The 25,611-nt window shown below is 42.9% G+C and overlaps 1 protein-coding gene and 1 non-coding gene across 2 annotated transcripts in view; one reads left to right on the top strand and one right to left on the bottom strand.

Annotated features, from left to right (window-relative positions):
- Window positions 1-25,611, top strand: part of LOC126269980 (fibrillin-3-like) — a 737,299-nt gene that overhangs the window by 509,342 nt on the left and 202,346 nt on the right. Inside the window, exons 3-4 of the mRNA XM_049974034.1 lie at window positions 6,686-6,755; window positions 22,176-23,002. Coding sequence (XP_049829991.1) covers window positions 6,686-6,755; window positions 22,176-23,002 — 897 coding nt within the window. The remainder of the gene's footprint in view (window positions 1-6,685; window positions 6,756-22,175; window positions 23,003-25,611) is intronic.
- Window positions 18,638-18,712, bottom strand: Trnas-uga (transfer RNA serine (anticodon UGA)). Its single transcript has one exon. It is a non-coding gene; the product is annotated as a tRNA-Ser (tRNA).

Raw genomic sequence — 25,611 nt, 5'->3', positions numbered from 1 at the left:
TCAATTTTGTAGCAAAGACTTTTTCACTGGCCTTAATGTTTGTACTTACCTGTCTGAAACGGTTATCAGTCGTTTCTGTGTACGATTTAAGCTCGTCACGTATGGTAGAAAATTGTTCATTCAACTGAGTGATGATGTCAACTTGTATTTCTCGTGTTTCTTGTCGTAACTGATTCGTGGTGTCAACTTGTATGTCTCGCACTTCTTGTATGATTTAAAATCGTACTTCTCGTAACTGAGTATTCTATTTAATCATTTACATGAGATTTTAAAGCATGGATTCCGTATTCCTTCCAAGTGATGCTTCGGTGTCACTTCTGTGGTGTGGAGACATCATCTACAAACATGGACGTTTCGTTTGTTGCATTATCTGCACAATTACCGTTAATGAAATTAGGCGGATTTTATCGGTATTCAGATAGACAGTACAGGGCGTTTCAGCCAGGAACCGCGCGACTGCTACGGTCGCAGGTTCGAATCCTGCCTGGGGCATGGATGTGTGTGATATCCTTAGGTTAGTGAGGTTTAAGTAGTTCTAAGTTCTAGGGGACTGATGACCTCAGATGTTGAGTCCTATAGCGCACAGAGCTATTTAAGAAAATCCCACTTCTTTAAAAAAAATACATGACCTGGACAGAGACGCGGCACTGATTATGGTGAATTACTAACACTGAGTTTTTTTTAGCGAAATTATGTTGCAAGTTAAGTTTGGCTTTTCAAAAGCATCTGACAATTGAAGTTACATTACTCACAATTTATTCACAAACAATGAGATTTAAACAGAAAGTATTACCTATCTTCATTAATCCAACTTAAATGCAAACCATGAAATTAAGTATACCTCTGTTAACAAATCTTACAAACATTACAAAGTGAAATATCTGAGTAGCCTTTCATCAAAACGGTTTACGTATTTCCTGGTGTTACTCAACAATTACACACTATCAGTCAACTCATCTATACCTACGAGCTGGCAAAGACAGAAATCATAATTATTTAACATCTTTACCTTGGTTGCATGAAAACTTCTGATTCCATGTTCAACAATATTAATATACTTAAATTAATCTATCCCTTGGTGGCTTCACACAGTACACCACAAAATCCGCCTACTCCATCGTCTTTCCTTCACACACAACTAACTACCTACAACTGAGCGCCAACGCTCTGTTACTCCAACACTAAGTCTCAGCCCATAACCACTACAGTATCTTTGGCTCTGTGGTTGCGCACAGTCAGAGATCCGCATTATCTAGTGTATCCCAGATATTCATCGTTTATAGTACACTGGTTTCATTTTAATTTATTGATATTCTTACTCTTATTCTGGTGTCACATGCGTGTGTGCCCCAGCAGACTCATTTCAGTATATCTGGCAAATAAACAGAATTTACTGTACATTGAAAACTGCACTTCTCCTTCTTTATAGACAGGAAACTGATTTTCATCTTTGCTAATTGAAGTTGCACCTTATTTAAACAGTGCACTTGCAATCGAAAAAACCGGATCGGATCCCGTCCGACCAGCCGATTTAGGTTTTCGTGGTTTACCTAAGTACATTAAAGCAGATGCTGGGACAGTTCACGTGAAAGAGCCACATACTATTTCATTGTCCGGGGCTGTCCAACACAGGATTGAAGACATCTTTAATGAGCTTCTTGTCGTTCCTAATTTCAGCCCATTTTACTATTCAATGCTAGGGCTTCCATTTGTTTTATGTCGATCAGAGATTTAGGTGCGTTGACCGGTTCCAATCTTTCAGTAGCCTCGCATGAGAAACAGGGTTCCCGTTTCCTGGATGAGATTTTCACTCCTGCTGCGTAGTGTGAGCTGATATGAAACTTCCTGGCAGATTAAAACTGTGTGCCGGACCGAGACTCGAACTCGGGACCTTCGTTTGTCGCGGGCAAGTGGTCTACCAACTGAGCTACACAAGTACGACTCACTCCCCGTCCTCACAGCTGTACTTCCGGCAGAACCTCGTATCCTACCTTCCAAACTTCACAAAAGCGAACCTTCGAACCTGCAGAACTAGCACTCCTGGAAGAAAGGATATTGCGGTGACATGGCCTATCCACACTCTACTTGAGCACTTGCGAAAGGCAAATGTCATGAGTTCGAATCTTGGTCCGGCACATAGTTTTAATCTGCCAGGAAGTTTTAGGGTTTCGTGTGTTCATCGATTTTAAGAAAATATGAATTTTAGTAATGTTCCAATGCAAATCAAGAAATCCAAAACCACTGAGCATGGAAGGTAATTAATATGGAGGCAATATTGAGCGTGATTGTTTGATAATTTACGGGATTAAGTTACTCTTTCCAAAACCTGAATCAGTGAATGACTGCGTCCGCCTGCTTAGCTGGGTGGTAACGTGCTCGCCTCAGTGCAAGCGGGCCCGGGTTCGATTCCCGACCGGGTCGATATTTTCTCCACTAGGGGACTCATCACCGGCGCGCAAGTCGCCCAATGTGGCGCCGAATGAAACAAGTCTTGCAGTTGGCGGCCGAACTTCCCCGAATAGGGGCCACCCGGCCAGCGATGCCATACGCTCATTTCCCCGTCCAGTGAATGACTGCGTTCAGATGGCGCGGTAGTCTGATCACTTTATAATTTATCTTTCAGGCTCAAACAGTTGGTCGTGTCATGTGTGAGAACGCAGTTCCTCCTTCCGTTCACCTGTGCTTGCATGTAGTAAAGACAACCTCTAATTAGGTTGGAATGCAGCATATGTTTGTTTTTCACACTTTCTGCAAATTATATGAGAGAATAGGGTATGTGAGTCAGAAATTACATCATCGTCTTGGGAATAAGATGAGATAAGCCATTTTATAACAGGGGGTAACTTGCCGCGAGCCAGCAGTGTTGTTCAGCGTCCGAGGTGCGGCTCTGTCTGACTGACATGATTATAAAAAGTTCTGGATAACACTTGCTGATTGTGGTTACTTATGTACCTGTATTGACACCTCCAACAAAACTGAAGTCATATATGCGGTGTTAAGATAGTCTAAGCGGTACATTACATAATACGTCAGTGTGGCATGGCGTTTATAGGACAAACTATACGTGTGTACAACCAGTCAGTGATTTAAACTATCTTTTAGAAAACACGGCGCAACCAGAGCGCTGATATAAAATACGGATGATTAATAGAATGGAGCAAGGTGCACACTTCTGCGATAGTACTGAGATTGAATGTCAGAAAGGAAGTCAACACTGGCAGAGAATTTAATATAAATAAAAAAAAGGATCGATATTCGGTTTGGTTGGTTTCTTTTGGAAAACCCGATACGGACGCCAAGTTACAGAACTTCATACGATACACCAGCTGCGCTGTTAGAAAATTCTAGCTGTTGTAAAAAGGCGTTTTCCTGTACGACAAGACAGAAACGTCTTCCTATAGGGTAATCAGCGCTTTAGCAACATCCTGCCCAATACTTGGCTCAGATTCGCCTCGTGGATACTGAATCATCTGTCCAATATTCAGATCACTCTATATTCCAAAAATCACACACTACCAAAACAAAATAAAACTAATTAGTACAGAAAGAAACCTCCAAGCTCGGACGAACGGTATGAAACTGGAAAAGTTGTGAACCTTGAAATCCAACGGAATTAAGACACGTTATATTGCTTTGTCTGTCGAATGGGTCTGGATAATTTCACAGGATAGGTGCAGAATTTAGGTTATATCCTTCAGTGGTACATTAACAATTCAGATGATCAGTCTGGAGACGGTAGTCGGATGTCCTGCCCTGATGCCTTCACTATTTCCGAGGACTTCGTGACCCCTGTTCGTCGGGGTGGCTTTTCGGGTCACTGCGATCGCTTTAGGGTAATTACTCATACATCCGTACACACCCTCGCCGGTTTGACAAAGTGGCATCTAAGGATCGAAAGCGAAATGGCCTCCCTAGCCGCAACGTCTGAAAGAAAGCCGACGAGAACAACCCCACAACAGCCGTCACGAATCAGCAGCCTGAGAAAATCGACACAGAAATGAACATATCCAAGCGATGTACGAGAAGCCGCAAATAAGGGTAGGATACATCCTGATCACAGAATACCAATATATAAGATTCCCCCTCTCAATCAGTCACCACCGGTTTCCATCCCATCCCTCCCCCCTCCCCCCTCCCCCCCCCAAGCCTTCCCCCCCTCCCTTTCCCGTAGTGCTAGTTTACGGGACAAAGAGCTATGTTGAAATGATTAAGAAATCTACTTCACATATAAGAGGAAAACTGAAAATGACGCTAAAACAGTGTGCCAATAGGTATGCGGCAAGTAGCATAAAACACTCCAAAGTTTCGGCTTCTTTTCGATTTCCCTCCTTAAAATAAAGCTATTCGCTAAATGTAGCTGGAACAACTTCGTTTGGCGCCGTGTTGTTCCAGCCGTTGTGGCATTATGCAGAGGCATAATATTTCGAACATTGTAGGGGCTGATACTCTGAGTGTATCGTGATTACTCCGTAGCTCGTAAAATGCACTGCAGAATCTCATGCTGAAACGGCTAGTGCGATGAGGAACTAATTACCGATCACAAACTAAAATTTATGAGAATCTTTAATGTTGTTCGTCTGTCTTCAGTTACTAGGAACGTTGTATAAATGATTTTTGGGCTGTGTCTGTTGATATATAGCTGAGTAAATGCATTTTTCGTTTTACCAGGTGCGTTAAATATAATGGTTGTTTTACTAGATAGGGTTCGCCTTCATGAAGTGACATATCGTCAGTGGCAGTATGTGTTTTTTTTTTTTTTTTGTGGTTCATGTGTGTGATTGCTACATAAACGAAAGAAAACATAATAACAGGATGGAAAGGTATAGTGCTTGTGTAACATATTTATATCACGTAATAAAGAGGATAAAGTCAATGAAAGGTAGCAGATCGCCTGGCAAATCTATTACATAGATGAATGTGAAACATGCCACGTGGAATTCTAGAAAGGCTGAAAGTTCACATGCGTTTATCTTCCCAACAAAGCTCAAATTTCCACAGTCCGTCCGTAAAGGCAACTGCTTATGCGGCAATACCATCCTGACGCGAAATACCAGTAACTTCTTCATTTTTCTCATAACGTAGACGGGCACGTCCAACATGACTTGTATATATGATAACCAGCCAACGGCTGCCTTCCGCTATTCCTTTCAGAGCCTATAACTACTTAACAGTGTGCAGGAAATGCTTTACTCTGATTGGTTGATTAGAATGACCAGCCAACCAAATCACTCCTTCGAGATCATTTTCGCTCTAAAACTGTCCTACGCGAATCAACATTCACAGAGACATTTACGTCACTTCATCGTGCAGATATTAATCAAATGTTTAACAAAACGAAACGAAAAGAAAACTAATCTTGAAATTTACTCTGCAAATGGCTATCTGGCTGCCTTCTTACAAAAGCAAGTATATACCCTTGGACATACGTCATCAGCAAGGTAGGGAAATAACAGCTTTCATTGCAATTGCTTGCTTCACACTTTCTCATGACATAGTTATGTAATGTTTAACATCAGATAACGTTGAATCCTTACGTATGTCTCACATATACACTCTCACTCACTCTCATTTATTCACACAACGAAACAAATAGTTATTAAATACATATTAATCCTTTCTGAATTCTATGCTACGAAAATGAAAAGTAGTGAACGTTTTTAATTATAAGAAATCTCAATAAATTGTTCTGCCATTTAGGGAACTTCAGTAATAATTCCAAATGCTACTAAAAGACAAGTTGCTATGGATCCTAACTGACTTAATCTTATAAGTGTCGGTTTTGGTGTTTTAGGTAATTGTCTCTAAATCTGAAAATATCTCAGCTAGATAACCGAGATTTTAATACAACCTTCCTTTTAATAACAAAGGGCTGTATATTGACTTTTAACAAAATTGAATAATATTTAATACTCCATTTTTAGATCGTTGGGGTCTTGAATATTCTGTCAATCGAACTAACACAGGTTGCGCTCCCCATGGCTAGGCTAGCGAGAGTTGCAAGTGAGACACGCTAACATACCAGCGGCTGTATGTTGCCACCGCCAACGGCTCCAAAGCTACGAGCCCATACTTCGAAGTAGCTTACTGCAATAAAATGCTACTGTGTATTGACTCGCGACGTTACAACAGTGCTGAAGTGTACCTTTAAAAAAGTAACACATGAAATGCATACCGTTTCTACGTCTAAAAAGTTTGTTGGTGCTCTGAATGTCAAAACTCCCAAAATATAAATTTCTCCTCGTGTCCACTAGATAGAAACCTCATCTGTTCAATTCTAATTCACAAATATTACGGAGTGCGCCACTTTCCTCTGAATGTCACTTAACATCCGAAATGTTTTACTGCTTGAATTAGTTCACACTACATGTCAGGAGTATCTGTTGCTAAAACAAACATGTAGCTCTGCTGTGTATTTGTTTCTTTATTAAGAACTTAATTCGACCCTTACAAATATGAGGACATTCCTTTGTGGAGGATGTCGGTAGCTGGAAAAAAATGTAAGGGTAAGCAAAATAAACTACAAATGAACTTGCTTTGAGTTTCCTATTTCAATGTGGACGAATTTGATACTGTATTTGTCTTCTAGTTACCTGTTGAAGCCTACAGTGACAGTTGAATGCAGTGACACTAGTTAAGACTAGATCTCATTAACATGAAGTTACAGCCAGTACTGCTCTGCTTTCAGGCGCGTCTCGAGAGGTGACGGCATCTTCCCAACCACCACCACCGCCGCCACCGCCGCCCCGACCACGACGGTATGTAGTAACGCTCCTTCTGTTTATTTACTACCACTGATCTGTGGAACTACAAAGATACGACTCACAATGGAAAAGCATACGATATCAAAATAAAGTTCTCAGACATAACAATCAAGAAACGAAACGAGCAGTGTAATTTAGAAATTTACTGTAAGCCTAGAACCTAGAACATTTGATGTAGTTATACATCAGACTTCAACTCAGCCACTCTCATAGAAACAAGCAGCACTTAGATGCATTATTCGCAGGCAATGCAGTAGCACTCAGCACAGAAAACTGTATCACACAAATCGCAACAGAGAGTGGATACAATTGTAATTTAGTCACAAATCTGAACGATATGGAGGCGCTCATATGAAACATGTAGTAGTACCGGTTACAAGTTAATTGATTTCGCCGGATATAACTAACTCAGAATTATCAACACAGTGTTCGAACATAGAACGAGCCACAAATTCAGCAGGAAAGCCAGAGAACTGAGATCAATAACAGACTGTACTCTGTAGTTCAATTGGTCATATGGCTCTGAGCACTATGGGACTTAACATCTGTGTTCGTCATTCCCCTACACTTAGAACTACTTAAACCTAAATAACCTTAGGACATCACACACATCCATGCCCGAGGCAGGATTCGAACCAGCGACCGTAGCAGCAGCGCGGTTCCGGACTGAAGCATCTATAACAGCTCGAACACAGCGGCCGGCTTACTCTGTAGTAACAAAGTGTGTGGTATGATACTGGATGCAAGAGTTTACGAGGTCCTAAGACAGAAACTGATCACTACGTTCTAGACATCCCCATGCGCATGAAACCAAGACGGCATAAGAAGAAGTACACGAAGCTGCCAATGAATAAAGATCTGGCCTTCAATTCAAGCCGTCTGAAAGACTCCAGCGTATTTTGGTTATATCAAAAACGTCTTGATGAACTAATAAAAGTATCATTTATAAAAAGAGAGATCAAAGGAAGAATGGAAGGCTCTCCGGCACATTGTATGAGAAATGACAGTCAGAGCCTTGGCAGAAAACTGAAAAGGCATAGGAAGAAAGCACTGAGGAAATGAGATGATGATGATGACGATGAAAAGGCTATAAAGTACGAAATAGAGGCGCCTGCGAAATATCTGTGAACAAGGAAATAGGAATATAAAGTAGAATATCGTAGGACAATAGCAATCACGGAAAATGAAATACATACGAAACACAGAGTCGGGAAGAATTTGTGAACTGTTTAGAACATGATATTTACAGACCTCAACCACAGACTTCAAAATTAATAAAAAGCTAAACATGACACAAAAAAGATGCGGTAGAAGCGGAATTTGTTGTGTCGAACATCTGAGCCTCTTACAGTCCGACTCTCAGGGAGCTACTCTTCAGGAATCCATCATTAACTGTCAACTTAAGCAAATATTAAACAAATTAAAGAACTATAAAGCTCTTGAAGATTCATTCAGCCAAGAACTGCTTAAATATGCAAGCAAGTCACTTACAGGCACTTTCATGAACTTCTTAAATGTAATCTACATAGGAGATAATGTACCTGAGAGATGGACTAAGTCATTTGTCATTCGTAGCTTCAGACAAGTAGACATATAAAACAGTGATAACTATCGAGGAATAAGCTTATTGAAAGCAGCATACCAAATTTTTGCCAATTTCGTCGAAACTAAATTGTACAAGCACTATGAATCCTCATGGGTAAGGAGCAAAATGGCTTTCGAAAGGAAGATCCCCTGACGGCTATTTTTCATTGAAATTGGTAACAGAAAAACATAGAGAATTTAATCTAGAAACACATATTGCTATCTTCGAGTTCAAAAATGATTTATATCAATCAAAGGACACAAATTATTACAGATCCTGGTAGATGATAATGTTCTCGACCAACTTATAGAAAATATGAGTGTGAATCCATGCTGGGATAAGGCAGGACCTTTCACCACTCTTCTTTGATATTTACATGAATGAAATCCTCTACGAGTGGAGACAGAAGCTACGCGGCTACATTCAAATCAATAGAAACAGATGCTTTCGTTTTCGCAAATGATTACCTCCTATGTCATTGTTAGAGAATGAACTGAAGATTCCTGTACACAACCAATAGATTATATCCGAGAAATACAGCATGCACATCAACACAGAAAAAAAATCTTCTGCAGAAAATATCAATGAAATATAACATTTATTTGAAAAACAAAATTCTGAAATGAGTGAAAAAGTTCAGACACTTACGCTATAAACTATCCTTTGTGAAAAGAAATAGACCTATCTGGAAAATACACCATGTATACAAAGACAATAAGCCATTAATAATGTAATGAAACCTTCCCTCTTCTAGAAGCACGCCGGAAGACACTTTTGTAAGTCCTCACTAAGGTCTGTGCTGTGATCTATCAGCGAAACCTGGCCGATAAACGCAAAAGATGGGAAAAGACTAACAGACTATCGAAAGAAGTTCTTGAGACAAACAGCTAGTTACACTAATTGGGATAGCAAAGAGAATGATTTATTGAAAGACATTGCTGTAGAATGCATCACACATTACATACAGGACTACCAAAACAACTAGGAAAAACAGTTACAACTAATGCGCTAAAAAAAAGATAGTCCCAAAATCCATGTCATACTACCGCCCCAACGGTGTAAGATCGCAAGATTTTCCAACGAAAAAATGGCAAGAGAACTTCTTGACAAGACCGTAACAGGTTAAGAGGACTAACACTTGAAGGAAAAAGCAGAACACACATTTATCAACAAACACTTTGAAAGACAAGACACAAAAATAGCATTTAAACAGTTAGTTGAGACCAAAACTAATCCAAAAGTAACAAAAGAACAGACAACTACTATGTAATACAAGTGATGAAAGGTATGTAGGAAAACGGGCAGAACATTCGACACCGAATACACTGAACATACTAGAGCATAGAAATATAGAAAAAGCCACTCAGAATTTCAGATCATGTAACAGATATAAATCAGAAGCCAAAAATCAGAGAGAAAGTAAGGAAAATGGATAACTAATGAAAGACATCTGCTAAATTTGCAAGAAAATATACACAAAACAGGGGCACGAAAGAGAATATTACTGAGTGAACCAGTAAATATGACTAATACTTAAGCATCCCAACAGATGATCACAAATCCAGTTTCTCTCCAAAGTACATAAAAATAAAAATAAAAACAATAACTAAAAAATAAAATTAAATAAATAACAAAATGTATACTCTAACACACATACACATGCACACACTTTTTTCAACACACATACAGTCAGTCAAAAAACAAGTGAAAACAAAAACTGGGAAAGTTTTCAGCACTTACAAAAACAAATAACTCTTCAAACACCAAAAATGGCAGTTGAAACACCAGATTACGAAAGCACAGTGGCTACGTGAAAATGGAGAGGCTTTCAACAGGTTTTACACAACAGGGAAAACTGCATGATTTTCAACTAATGAATTGGACGGTTTACATTAAGCACGTATCCATTTTATTACAAGAAATACCTACGAACAGTTTTTAAATCCATAATCAATAGCCGGCTGGGGTGGCCGAGCAGTTCTAGGCGCTACAGTCTGGAACCGCACGACCGCTACGGTCGCAGATTCGAATCCTGCCTCGGGCAAGGATGTATGTGATGTTCTTACGTTAGTTATGTTTAAGTATCTCTAAGTTCTAGGGGACTAATGACCTTAGAAGTTAAGTACCATAGTGCTCAGAGCCATTTGAACCATTATAATCAATATGTGACAACGGAAAAATTATGTAACATTCCAGAACACGCACTGAAGATGCCATGTTAAAAATGTGCACCTAGGAGCATAAATAAAATAGAAAATTAATATAGAGCATTCTGAGGGCGTTTTGCTTGTAATCTACTGCAGGTTACGTACAGCTGCTGCGGAAAATGGATACCGCTCCGATAACTACTTTATTTATTACGTTAGTGGTAAGCAGTTACACTTGTGCAACAAAATTAAAGGCTCACTTTATTGAAACGCAGTCATTTTCTCTCATTACGACGTTGAAACTTGAAATTTGGCTCGAAGATACTTATAACCTCCCTGTGTAATGGTGCAAAAGCATGGTGCCCTGCGAAGTCACACTCGGGAACGGCAGAGAGCAAGGTCAGAGCTCAGAGGTTCATGTGAGGTGGAAGGTGGAGTAATGATGTAAAATTGACACCATATTTCACCACTATTCTAACTACCGCCCCCGTAGACGTGTCACTCGGTGGGAAGGTCATCACTCCCTCCATTACCTACTCCTCACCCCTTCTCCTAACGTCTATGCGATGGATGTCCGAAAAGCGGTGTGCAGCGTCGAAATCACCCGGTTGTGTTATGGGCGGCCGAGGAAAACATTTTGCAGATACTGCCGCTCAGAATCGACATGGAAACGCACCAGGAGGGGTCAGAAAGGGTGTGAATGAAACCAGCCCTTTGCCTGGACATTTATTTTCACACATTTCGCAGTCGAAAACGATAGTTCGCAGCACGATGTGCAGCAGGACGACTTTTTTGACGACCTTCGACTCTGCTGACAACCCCCGTATGGTTCAACCTGTCTCTAAAGACACAGAGGGGCTGCTACTGTATTGAACGTGACCTCATCCCATTCGCGCGTAGAGGAACAACAAAAAAAAAATGGCTCTGAGCACTATGAGACTTAACAGCTGTGGTCATCAGTCCCCTAGTACTTAGAACTATTTAAACCTAACTAACCTAAGGACATTAAACGCATCCATGCTCGAGGCAGTAGTCGAACCTGCGACCGTAGCAGTCGCACGGTTCCGGACTGCGCGCCTAGAATCGCGAGACCACCGCGGCCGGCGCGGAACAACAAATTATATTCTGGCTCACAGGGTGGAACCCCTAGGGTGCACTCAAAGCCATTCGACTAAAGCATGAACGGGATCTGAAGAGGAATTGGGTTGTATTCTTTTTCACCGCTCTTTCTTCAAGACCACCTGTTGCGGGAGCACGGGGAGGTATGACATTGACACATATGTCAATAATACCACAAAGGGTCCCTCAAAATCTCTCCTCCCCCCTCCCGCATTTTGGCTACACCCACACATCTTTAATGGCCACCTTGAAAATGTCCCTGTACTAAGAGACACATTCGCCGATGACTAGGTGCTAGTGGAATAGGCAAGTCTTCTGACAATACTCAGATATGGCCCCCAGGTGCTAATGCAGCGGCGTAGTGACTGTCAGCCAAGGAGTATTGGAAGATATGCCTATCACAATGGTGCCTCCGTACAGCGATATTTTTAAGGTGCCCATGGAAGGTGTTGGGGAGCGACTGTGTACATCTGAAGCATTAATACCATCATCTCAATTGTTCTCTATTTTTTATCAAGTCTGTATCTAAATTTCTGAGACCGGCGGAGTGTGTTTGAAAGGTTAGGTCTACCATTTCTCTATCTCTGAATCATGCATTTATTCACACATTTCGTCGCATTAAGGAGGACGACGGTTCAATCCCGAGTCCGGCCATCCTGATTTAGGTTTCCCGTCATTTCCCTATACCGCTTCAGGCATGGTCTTTTGGAAAAGGCATGGACGACTTCCTTCCACGTCCTTCCCTAATCCGATAATCCGATGAAACCGATGACCTCGCTGTTTGGTCTCTTCCCCCAAACACCCCCCCCCCCCCCCCGCCCCCCTACTCATACATTTTGTTCCCTAAATCTCACCACAGAGAGAGAAATGAAAATAAATAAATTATGCCATCAAGTGGTAGAAGCAGCCGTTGTAGACTGCTTCTGATAAGTCTGCCTCAACAGCCATTTCATTTCGTGAACGGTTGAAAACATGGAAAAGAGGTTTTTAACTGTTGTATAGCAACATATTTTTTATTCGCTTGCTAAAACTGTTGAATCTTCAGATAAGGTGGTATTCCATTTGGTATTTTTGCTGGCGTTGAGACATTTCGCAGTAGTACCATAATTTTTATTTGTTTATATTTTGGCTTTAGGCGTAGGAAAAATGAGAATCAACGTGCCCAGAGTCGGCTACTGCAGTTTGAAGACCGCCAAGCGGTGCGCTCATGACAGGCTCTGTCGTCTTATCGAGTTTTCTGACTGTTTACTTGTCTTCATTGCAAAACTAGCAGGAAACTCGTCGTCTGCCGAAACTTCATTTGTACTGCAATGTTCTTTGTGCATGAACATGTAGGCCATGAGGAGAAGTTGGACAAGCCACTTCTATTTGATGAATGTCTAAGAAACTGTGTCAGAACACTATGGTGGTATAGAAATGTCTATCCTGATAGCCGGCGTCCGATTCGCTAGACACCAGCAGGAGTTGTTACATGAGCGCGAACGCATATCTTGAACGTCAGGGAACGACAAAGATGGCTACAACTGACAGAGCATACGGGTAAATTTTTCTGTCTACCATGTTTATCAACCCAGATGGTGGCTAGAGGTATGTCGCCAAGGAATGTGGGTTTAGCCAGATGTTTCATTCTTCTTTTACACTAACATAAATTCGACCGCTTCCCTCTATCATTACAGCAGGCACTCGAAGGACACTAATTGCCAGTTAGTTCTGCAATGCCTGATAGATGATACTACGTTTTTGAAATGTGCTCTCTTTACCGATTAGGCCAGATCGTCAAAGTTTGACAATGTCAGTTTTAAGTAACAAGCTTGTTGTCTTCGTCAGGTACAACATAAACGGCCGTGGGACTTAAACGCATGGTGCGGCATCTTAGAGACCTTATTTTGCAACCTTACATCCTCCCTGGAACGTCACATGCAGATAGTCGTACGTACGCGCACTTTATGGCGAACGGTCTATCCGTGTTTCTAGAAGATATTTTACTGCATAAACGACAGTTTATGCGGTTGCAACATTACTAGTAGGCAGCAGAAAAATCCACACTGGCTTTGTCATGTACATCAGAAACTGCCATGTCCACCTCACTCCTCCGATGCTTCAACGCAAATATTGAATGAAACCGGCCTTTTGTGGCAGAGCGGTTCTAGGCGCTTCCGTCCGGAACCACGCTGCTGCTGCGCTCGCAGGTTCGAATACTGCCTCAGGCGTGGATGTGTGTGATGTCCTTAGATTGGTTAGGTTTAAGTGGCTGTAAGGGTAGGGGACTGATTACCCCAGATGTTAAGTACCATATAGCCTAGAGCCATTTGAACCTTTTTTTTATTGAATGAAAAATTTTCTTATCCTTGATTGCACAGAATGCTGCAGAAAAGTGTCCTGTTAGGTCCCCCAATTCGACTGCTCTTGATTTCATTCTGTGGGGAGTTCTAAGTGCTGCAGTGTTGTGTGATGCCTCAACTAAGATACCTGGCGTCGAATGTCTGCTGCAAGCACCACAGAAATCTTCACTGGTACCTCGTTTGTCAATCTATCGAACGGCGATTGCAGATGTGTTTTGACATCGATGGGAAACCGTCTGAACACATTCTTACGTACAATTTGAAACAATGTATAATAAAGAAAACTATTCATTTTATATGTAACGAGTAGTCCCTAAATCATTGCAAGTACAGGGTTTATGTCGCTGACGGATGTATTCTACACTCCTGGAAATGGAAAAAAGAACACATTGACAACGTTGTGTCTGACCCACCATACTTGCTCCGGACACTGCGAGAGGGCTGTACAAGCAATGATCAGACGCACGGCACAGCGGACACACCAGGAACCGCTGTGTTGGCAGTCGAATGGCGCTAGCTGCGCAGCATTTGTGCACCGCCGCCGTCAGTGTCAGCCAGTTTGCCGTGGCATACGGAGCTCCATCGCAGTCTTTAACACTGGTAGCATGCCGCGACAGCGTGGACGTGAACCGTATGTGCAGTTGACGGAATTTGAGCGAGGGCGTATAGTGGGCATGCGGGAGGCCGGGTGGACGTACCGCCGAATTGCTCAACACGTGGGGCGTGAGGTCTCCACAGTACATCGATGTTGTCGCCAGTGGTCGGCGGAAGGTGCACGTGCCCGTCGACCTGGGACCGGACCGCAGCGACGCACGGATGCACGCCAAGACCGTAGGATCCTACGCAGTGCCGTAGGGGACCGCACCGCCACTTCCCAGCAAATTAGGGACACTGTTGCTCCTGGGGTATCGGCGAGGACCATTCGCAACCGTCTCCATGAAGCTGGGCTACGGTTCCGCACACCGTTAGGCCGTCTTCCGCTCACGCCCCAACATCGTGCAGCCCGCCTCCAGTGGTGTCGCGACAGGCGTGAATGGAGGGACGAATGGAGACGTGTCGTCTTCAGCGATGAGAGTCGCTTCTGCCTTGGTGGCAATGATGGTCGTATGCGTGTTTGGCGCCGTGCATGTGAGCGCCACAATCAGGACTGCATACGACCGAGGCACACAGGGCCAACACCCGGCATCATGGTGTGGGGAGCGATCTCCTACACTGGCCTTACACCTCTGGTGATCATCGAGGGGACACTGAATAGTGTACGGTACATCCAAACCGTCATCGAACCCATCGTTCTACCATTCCTAGACCGGCAAAGGAACTTGCTGTTCCAACAGGACAATGCACGTCCGCATGTATCCCGTGCCACCCAACGTGCTCTAGAAGGTGTAAGTCAACTACCCTGGCCAGCAAGATCTCTGGATCTGTCCCCCATTGAGCATGTTTGGGACTGGATGAAGCGTCGTCTCACGCGGTCTGCACGTCCAGCACGAACGCTGGTCCAACTGAGGCGCCAGGTAGAAATGACATGGCAAGCCGTTCCACAGGACTACATCCAGCATCTCTACGATCGTCTCCATGGGAGAACAGAAGCCTGCATTGCTGCGAAAGGTGGATATACACTGTACTAGTGCCGACATTGTGCATGATCTGTTGCCTGTGTCTATGTGCCTGTGGTTCTGTCAATGTGATCATGTGATGTATCTGACCCCAGGAATGTGTCAATAAAGTTTCCCCTTCCTGGGACAATGAATTCACGGTGTTCTTATTTCAATTTCCAGGAGTGTATTTACCGGCAACTTCGAGTAGTATCTGTATTTACAGTTGCCCGGCAACATTTGTCTACCTTGAAGCAGGTTCGAGCATATCCAGACAAAGACAGGTGAGGAACACTTTTCGTAAATTCGGAGTTTAAGACAGTAGTACCCTATTTCAGGGGAAAGTGCCCATTTTCATAGTGAAGATCTGACAGGTGACGTTTATTTAGTTGCCGACAGAGGGGTAGGCTTAAATAGCTGTTCACTTACGCGTGACGCCGTACAAACGTTAGAAACTATTTTTCGATTCAGAAACTATGAGTCAGCTCTTCCTTCAAATAATGAGAAGCAGTTTTCCCTCGACCCTTCTAAATAAGCTAGAAAAGACACTGTTGTGTAAAACTTTCGCATGACGTATCACTGTCAAGTTACATAGCTCGGTAAAACTATCCGCGTCCCCACTTATGGTGAGAAATACGAACACGTAATGTACCCAGGAACGTTATCGAACATGGTAATTTTGATAGTCCAGGTGATACGGTGTGGGAAGTCGTAATGTCGCATGGGCATACTCACCTCCATATCTTTGCACTCACTGTCAGCGTTATGTTGACACTATACTCCTCCCCAATCAGCGTGTTTTCAGAGGTGCATTCGGCCTTGACTTTATTTTTATGGATGACAGTGAGCGACCGCATCGAACAGCACAGTCGGAGGAGCACCTGAAACGGGAAAATAATTGGCGAACGAACTGGCCTTTCCGTCGCCCAACCTTACATCATACGTGTGGAATATGTGTTGCAGTGCGTTTGCATGCACCAACGAGCACCCGAAAGAACAGACACCATATTCATATACGTATATAGTTCTGGCAACCCATGCCATGACCTACTTCTTCTGTGCGGATGCACACATATTCAGCGAACTCTTACAGGAGTTGGTAAGAATGTCTTCCACGAGTAATGAGTGTGTTGGGGTGGTACACTACGAATGTAGTGTGTGGACATGCAAGGTGAGAATGTGGTCTCGCGGGAGGCGTGCGGGAGGTAGTCCCTGCAGTCGCACTGTTGTCTGTGCCCTCGGTGGCTCAGATGGATAGAGTGTCTGCCATATAAGCAGGAGATCCCGGGTTCGAGTCCGGTAGGGGTGCACATTTTCAACAGTCCCCCTTGATATATATGAACGCCCGACAGCAGCTGAAGGTATTAATATAATTCAAATTTATTTGGAATTATGGACGGCTATAGAGACAGCATGCCTCAATTTTTCTTGAGTCCATGGAACATTGAGTTCCTGCACAGAAGTAGATTTGACACTATATTGCAAGTTATCTCATGACTTTTGTCACCTCACTGTATACTGCTACACAACCTAGTTTCTTGCTTTTCTGTATATTTTTCATTTTTTTACCAGCTCTGTTAATCTGCATGTATAAATCTCTTAACACAATTATAAGTTTTGTATTTTTTTATCCACGGAGAAGTAGAAGTTTTCAATAGCAAAAAATGCAACCCAATGAAGTTAGTGAAAGGCGGTTATAAACTGTGGTGTATTGCGAACCAGGAAAGCTACATTTCTGTCTGTGATATTTATGATTGCTGAAATAAATCTCCCTAGAGAGAATTTGACTGATGTTTTAGGACAAACGGTAGTGTTAGGTTCATCGGAGATGATTTGGATCGAAAATGGGAGACTATACTAAGATATCTTTCTTACTTCCATTGCCATGCTTCAAAGGTCTTTGGATTATGGCACAATGAAGATCAACATCAAGATTTTCCATCAAGCCTTTCGCTTTGTAAGGAAATGAAAACAGGTGACTCATTGCATGATGCCATCTTCCAGAATAATTTGAGTATTTTTGAGGAAAGACACCAAAGATGTGAACAGCGTATGTCTTCAGATTACGTGGGACAGATGTAACACATTCAGTACCCAAATGTAGTATAGAATGGCAATTGTTATTGCTGTGTGGGAAGTATGGACTACACCGGCCGCCGAGATTTTCTTACGTGGTGTGACGAAGATCCAAAAGTGGTGGCATTGCTTGTTGTGGGTCTCGATAGGAATAAAGTGTTATTTAAGCTGCATCCAATGAGTCTACTCCTCGAGCTTAGAACATATGCTGTCCAACACCTGACGTGTCAAATAGGTGCAAAGCATATCAGATCACGAACTGCAATGTAAGTTTTGAGAAGAAGTCATACACACAACAAAATTAAGAAATTAGAATACTGACTCCCAAAGGATGTAAGATTCGGAAAGAAACATATTTTACTTGTAACGTTACTCATATGTAAGTGAGATATACAGCTGTCTAGAACTGGTACAAGGCAAGATGCAAGTGTTGTACAGCTCAGCTGAAGGTTAGTGAGCTCAGGTATAAGTGCGCCCTGTGGCAGTTCCAGCTCCAGGCTAGGTGACCGATACAAATGATTCCACGTACAAAGATTAGCTATGTCGCCGGAAATGGAGAAAATCCTTAAACTGGGAATTTGGACTCCCTTTATTCGCATGGCCTTTATGCAGGAGACAGTGTTCCAAGTCATGGTGGAGTGTTAGACAATCTTAAAGATGGCTACGTTACAGCTCTTTGAGGTTCGAAAATAACTCACAGTTAAGTATTAATGCAAACCTGAATACGTGAGCGACATCAGATAAACGAGATGCATCCAATCACATAACACTATTTCATTATCTCTAAAAATACAGAAGTTAAACATTTCGAAGTGAATAAACATTTACACATTGAACCTCTTAATTAAAAAACTTGTAACTGCTTCATGAAATTTCAACAAACGAGATCTCAGAAGATAGCATTACACTATATCTCTTCTCCCTGAAAGCAACATATCTTTATGTAGAATGAGATTTTCACTCTGCAGCGGAGTGTGCGCTGATATGAAACTTCCTGGCAGATTAAAACTGTGTGCCCGACCGAGACTCGAACTCGGGACCTTTGCCTTTCACGGGCAAGTGCTCTACCAACTGAGCTACCGAAGCACGACTCAGATCCGGTACTCACAGCTTTACTTCTGCCAGTATCCGTCTCCAACCTTCCAAACTGTGAGTACCGGACGTGAGTCGTGCTTCGGTAGCTCAGTTGGTAGAGCACTTGCCCGCGAAAGGCAAAGGTCCCGAGTTCGAGTCTCGGTCGGGCACACAGTTTTAATCTGCCAGGAAGTTTCATATCTTTATCTATCTCATTTATTGGTTTACTATGTGCTTCATATGTTTTTCATTATGCAAATACTTTTCAGAACATCGTATTCTCCACATGTACACAGCAAATGAACACAGCATCAATACCTCGCGTATTAACATTCTTTTGTCTTCATTTAACGACGGTTTACTATTTTGTCATCGAGCAAGGTGTCGCAGCGGTTAGGGCACTGGACTTGCATTCGGAAAGACGACTGTTCAAACCTGGATCTGGCATTCCTGATTTAGGTTTTCTGTGATTTACCTAAATCGCTTCAGGCAAATGAGAGGATGGTTCCATTGAAAGGTCGTGGCCAACTTCCTTCCCCATCCTTCCCTAATATCAATAGACTGAGGACCTCTCTGTTCGTCCCCTCACCCCAAATCAACCAAACAACCAAATACTTTACCAGTAACATTATTTAAGTGTTGACTGCGAAGTCCCATTAAAAACGTATGGTAGCTGAAAAGTGGTCAATCACATGTCTTAACGGATACCATAATTGAAAAGAGAACCAAAAGACCATTCTGTCAAGAAGGCATAAATAATTGTTTCAATAATATTTAATGACAATTCGTTGTGATTTAACATCAGCGGATTAGTGTAAGAATGCTGTCTTACTGATTCAAAAATGGTTCAAATGGCTCTGAGCACTATGGGACTTAACAACTATGGTCATCAGTCCCCTAGAACTTAGATCTACTTAAACCTAACTAACCTAAGAGGTTAGGACATCACACAACACCCAGTCATCACGAGGCAGAGAAAATCCCTGAGCCCGCAGGGAATCGAACCCGTGAACCCGGGTGTGGGAAGCAAGAACGCAAACGCACGACCACGAACTGCGAACCTTACTTATTCCTGAACCAACTATTACTTATATCTGCAGTGAATGTACTGAATGTGACTGAATATGTATAACATTTCTTTATGTAAATATTGTTCTGATATATTAGTTTAGAACGGAAAAGTGGTCATGTTGAGTCAAATCTTGCTCAGAGCTGAAGGACAATGCATTTTTGGTATAGATGGCCTTCAGCCAATGGAAAAACAGACAGTTGTGGAACACTATAGGAGTCATTTGGGGACTGGGACTGCTCCAGCCTAGAGCTCCAGGCAGCTATTCCGGGCACTTTATGTCGAGCTCTTGATGAAGTCAGTCCATCCTGTAGTAAAGTGCGTGTGTTTCAGAGCAGGACTAACTTTTGCGCTTGATTTACGAAACTGAGAATAGACAGACTATGAGATACTATTCTTCGTATCGTCTGTGCTAATTTGTGAATCATCACATAGAACGCTGAGCTGTTTTGAGGTAGTGAATCTTTTGTGTACTGTGATTATGAAATGGACTTAGTTTTTGCGAGTCCTCGATGACTATTTAGTTTCGAGATTTTGCTACCATTGCTGTAACGCTCTCAATGTAACCACACTGTGTGTCATAAGGGTATTTCTGTCTATACTTTAAATGAACATCGTACCACGACTTCCCATTCATTTGAGATGATCTTTCCTCAGTATCCATTATTCAACACAATTCTCTGTCTTCTATATCAGTCAAAGCAATTAGAATGTAACCCATTTTATATTGCTGTGTATTTTAGTAACTCGCAATTCTAGCGAATGCACACACTACTCGAGCGTAGGATCATAGCTGCAGGTTATTATTCGCAGCGAATCAGCTGTGTGGTATGAAAGCAGACTTTCGTGGCTCGACCCTATGACTACATCGAGCTATTCTTTTTAAGTAGACCCGTGCATACCCGCAGTACCGAAAGTACGAGTAACCACAAATAAAGAGGGAACTGATTTGCTCATTAGGATGCTGTTTATAAGAGGAACTACTGAGCAGTATCCGTTAGTTATCGCTGCTTACTGAAGTCCATTTAGTAATTCAAAGTAATAACCTTGCTATCGTTCATTAATTCGCCAACAATGTGCATTCTATCGCTTTTTTTTTTGTTAGTTTCAGTATGCAGAAACTGAGAACTGTAGTTCATCCAATAACCTGAGGTCCAGACGGTATTCAAAAGCACCACCTCTGTAAACTAGTAAAAATAATAAAATAAAAATTCCGAAAAATGTCTGCAACCATTACGATACCTTTTACTGCTCTGTTCTATTAAAAAACCTAAAAAATGTTAGTGTTTTTGATAGCTCAGGCAACAATGAGTTAAAGCTGCTCGGAAAAGTTTAAAGTCTCTTTCTCAAGAAGTGTTGAGAGTTGTTCCTTGGTGCCACTTATGGCCATGTGATGGCCGTCTGTGAGTTCCTCCATACAACCTACCTGCGCGCTACAGACACTGGACCTACACCTGAGTTACGGTAGGCGTGCGATTTCGTATGACAGCAGGGGCACTCCCGTGGTTACCCTGCGCACGCTGACTTAAATTTTTGCGTCAGCCTCGTGAGTAGACCTGTTGTGCTGCCATTCATGTACAGCATTCCAAGCGGTATTTTCTAACAGGATAACGCTCACTCACATGCCGCTGCTGTGACCCAACATGCTCTGCAAAGCGTCGACACTTTACCATGGCCTGATCGATCAGCAAATCTGTTTCCAATTGAGTACATATGGGCCACAATAGGACGACAACTCCAGTGGCATCCACGAACAGCATTAACCTTCCCTGTACTGGCTGACCAAGTGCAATAGGTATGGAACTCCATCCCACAAGCTGACATCCGGCACGTTCATTCAACATTGTGGCTGTTGCATCGGTTATTAATGTACTAGCATTTCATATTTGCAATGGCTCCCGCTTACAATAACCTGCGCTCTTGGAATCTTAATCACTTAAATATGCTACCTAGGCAAAAGTATTCCCGAAATTTCATTACTCCAATTTATTATTTTGTGGTGTTGCATTTTTCCTCCCGTCCGTTTGTTTCAAAATAAAATGTGCTGCTGTAATGTAATTAAAATATTTTAAAAGGCCTGGTTTCTAGAATACCGAGTGATGTGTTTGGACTCACATTCAGAATACATGTCTTTCCATTTCACGCCAGAGGATCCTGCCTCGGTTTCCTCTGATTTCCCTAAATTGCTTGAAGCAAATGCCAGTGTGGGTCTTTTGAAAAGGACACAGCGGAGTTCCTTCACTGTGCTCACTTTGTAAACACCTCCTCGTCATCGAGATAGTAAATTAACTTACCTTTTAAAATCTGATGTCTCACTGGATTATCAACACGTTTATTTGTCTTAAGTATTGAATCGTAAATATTTCATTTTTCTTTCGTGACAGCTGTTGTTCTGTTTGGAATTCAGGAGGCGGCCTCACGGGCGCCCACAAGGCTCCTCAGCTCACCGGCTGCGCTACGCTGAAAGGGGGTCTCACCGCAGGGGCTCGGGGCCCAGAACGGTGTCCGCAGCCGGAGAAGAAACAGCATCATCACGGCGCGCCAAGGCAGCAGCGGCGGTCGCTGCGAGGGCGCCATCCGACGCGCTGGCGTCTCCGGCGGCAGAAGAGCCTGCCGCGGCTTCCGAAAACAGCATCGCGGACGGCAGCAAAGTGGAGGAGGTGGACAAAGGGACCGGCATCGGCGACGACGTGGACAACAACCTAACGCCCAGCAGCCAGCCGGATTACCAGAGTGGGGCTCACAATGCGAGGCGTACGAATGTGGCGAAAAACAGGAACGGCGACGAGCCAGTTGTGACTAGAGACGGGGACAGGAGACTCGATGGTGTGACCGGTGACTCTGGGAAGGTCGGGGACGGTCTCGATCTGGTACGTAGCAGCGGAGGGGAGAATGGCGAGAAAGCTTCAACCGAAAACAACAAGGTACCTGCGTCTGCTCAGACTGACATAAACAACAATGACCTGCCGGCCGCTTCCGGAGGGATATCTCACAGTGCTGACACTGAGAGACCACAAGTTTATACGACTGTAGATATCAGATCTCCTGCAGCTGAAGGAGTCGAAGGCGTCACTCGCCACGACTCCAGTGCCACTCCAAAAACGGTGAACGGTGACAGCGACAGAAAAAGTAAAGACACGCTTGCAGAGAACGATGGTAGCACTCTCAGAGGGGAATCATCTACAGAGAAGCGTAAGGAGGGTGAAAAAGGATCAGAATCGAAATCCAATGAAGGTAAGGGCACAGAAAACGCATACTAGTCTCTCTCTGTATCCTAACGAATGACACACAGGTTACAAAACACATGTCTCGCAAATAGAGAATCAACTCTAGGTTTAACTCCATCTCAGGTCAGTACTCTCTGGCTACACTAAAGAAAACACGCTCAAATTCGGTTTTTCCTTCAGAAAATTTAAAAACACAACACAGCATAGCTACACATGTATTTAATGTGTAATATTATCATAACGATATTTGCACGCAAGAGTGGAGTTTCACAGCCTTCTGTATAGAAGAGAACAAATACTGCCAGTTACTGCTGCAGAGAGGTAGTCTATCCGTCAACAACGTTAACCCTGTCTCTTTTTTATCAGCTGACAAACGATCAACACGCTACAGATTACATACACTCTTTGCAGTAATCTACACTGTCTAGTTTTCTTTTATTTAGAAGTTAATGTTTTGAAAAAGCGTTCAGAACCATAAATCGTTGTTAATCAACACACTGAAAACTGTTCTGTATCCGAGTTTAGTAACTAACGTTTATGCGAATGTGTTTGCCTTTGATGTACTTCTTTCAATTCTTAGGCAACAATCGTGATTCTCATCACCGCAGTTCGGCAGATCCTTATCACCATCTGTGAACCAATAGCCTCAATTAAACCCTATACATCTGCTGTCTCATGGAGTGTGGACAAACGACATTGTCAACAGTGCTCCTTTCGTTGAACAATGGCTGTACTCAGTCGTGCACCTCTTCGTCCGAAGCACATCACGACCATGAATGGCATTCTTCAGGGCTCAAAAAATGTGGGAATGGCGTGGGGAGAGGTGAGAACTATACGGAGAATTTGCAAATAAGGTGGACCCACTCACTTGTTTCCAAGTTTGTTTCGAGTACGCTGCAGAGCTTTCACTGAGAAGACCTTGCATATCATCCAGAGAGTCCCCATCTCTCCACATGTGATTTACATACTGTCGGAGAATGAACTAAGAAGCACCATGGTGTAGTGGCTCTGATGCTAAACTGCTGCGTGGAGGGTCGTGAGTTCAAAACTTACCTACACTGTACAGTTTTAATTTCTATATTAGGTTCGAGTATATTCTAGAAGTATCCACAAATATCAAGAATCATTGTACTGGAATGTTCTGTATTCGTATATATAATAGTCACAAACGTATACGTACGTACGTGGTATCACGTAACATTTCGCAAGCGCCGACGGTATTTGCTTCGTGATACATTACCCGTGTTAAAATGGACCAATTGCGGAAAAGATCGATATCGTGTTTACGTATAGCTATTGTGATCAAAATGCCCAACGGTCGTGTGCTATGTATGCTGCTTGGTATCCTGGACATCATCCAAGTGTCTGGACCGTTCCCCGAATAGTTCCGTTATTTAAGGAAACAGAAAGTGTTCAGCCACATGTGAAACGTCAACCACTACCTGCAGCAAATGACTGATGCTCGAGAAGATGTTTTAGTTGCTGTCGCGGCTAATCCGCACATCAATACCAGACAAATTGCGCAAGAATCGGGAATCACAAAACCGTCGGTGTTGAGAATACTACATCAACATCGATTGCACGCGTTCCATATTTCTATGCACCAGGAATTGTATGGTGACGACATTGAACGTCGTGTACAGTTCTGCCACTGGGCTCGAGAGAAATTACGGGACGGTGACAGATTTTTTGCAAGCTTTCTATTTAGCGACGAAGCGACATTCACCAACAGCGCTAACGTAAACCGGCATAATACGCACTATTGGGCAACGGAAAATCCACGATGGCTGCGACAAGTGGAACATCAGCGACGTTAGTGGGTTAATGTATGGTGCGGCTTATGGCAGGAAGGATAATTCGCCCCCATTTTATCGAAGGCAATCTAAATGGTGCAATGTGTGCTGATTTCCTACGTAATGTTCTACAGATGTTTCACTGCATGATAGAATGGCGATGTACTTCCCACGTGTTGGATGTCCGGCACATAGCTCGCGTGCGATTTGAAGTGGTATTGAATAGCTTATTTCATCACAGGTGGATAGGTAGTGGAAGCACCATACCATGGCCCGCACGTTCACCGGATCTGACGTTCCCGGATTTCTTTCTGTGGGGAAAGTTGAAGGATATTTCCTATCGTGATCCACCGACAACGCCTGACAATATGCGTCAGCGAATTGTCAATGCATGTGCTAACATTACGGAAAGCGAACTACTCGAGAGAAATAACGTTACACGTATTGCCAAATGCATTGATGTTGACGGACATAATTTTGAGCAATTATTGCATTAATGTCTTATTTACAGGTAATCACGTTGTAACAGCATGTGTTCTCAGTTCAGAAAAGTTCAACCGAAATAAAATGTTAAAATGGTCTGTATTTTAATTTAAAAAACCTACCTGTTACAAACTGTTCGTCTAAAATTGTAAACCATATGCTTGTGACCGCCGACCGGATTGGCCGAGGGGTTCTGGGCGCTACAAATGGTTCAAATGGCTCTGAGCACTATGGGACTTAACATCTGAGGTCATCAGTCCCCTAGAACCACCTAAACCTAACTAACCTAAGGACATCACACACATCCATGCCCAAGGCAGGATTCGAACCTGTGACGGGA

The sequence above is a fragment of the Schistocerca gregaria genome, chromosome 1, assembly GCF_023897955.1.
Source record: "Schistocerca gregaria isolate iqSchGreg1 chromosome 1, iqSchGreg1.2, whole genome shotgun sequence".
Classification (NCBI taxonomy): Eukaryota; Metazoa; Arthropoda; class Insecta; order Orthoptera; family Acrididae; genus Schistocerca; species Schistocerca gregaria.
The sequence above is the reverse complement of the archived record's forward strand: the minus strand, read 5'-3'. Positions and strand labels throughout refer to the sequence as shown.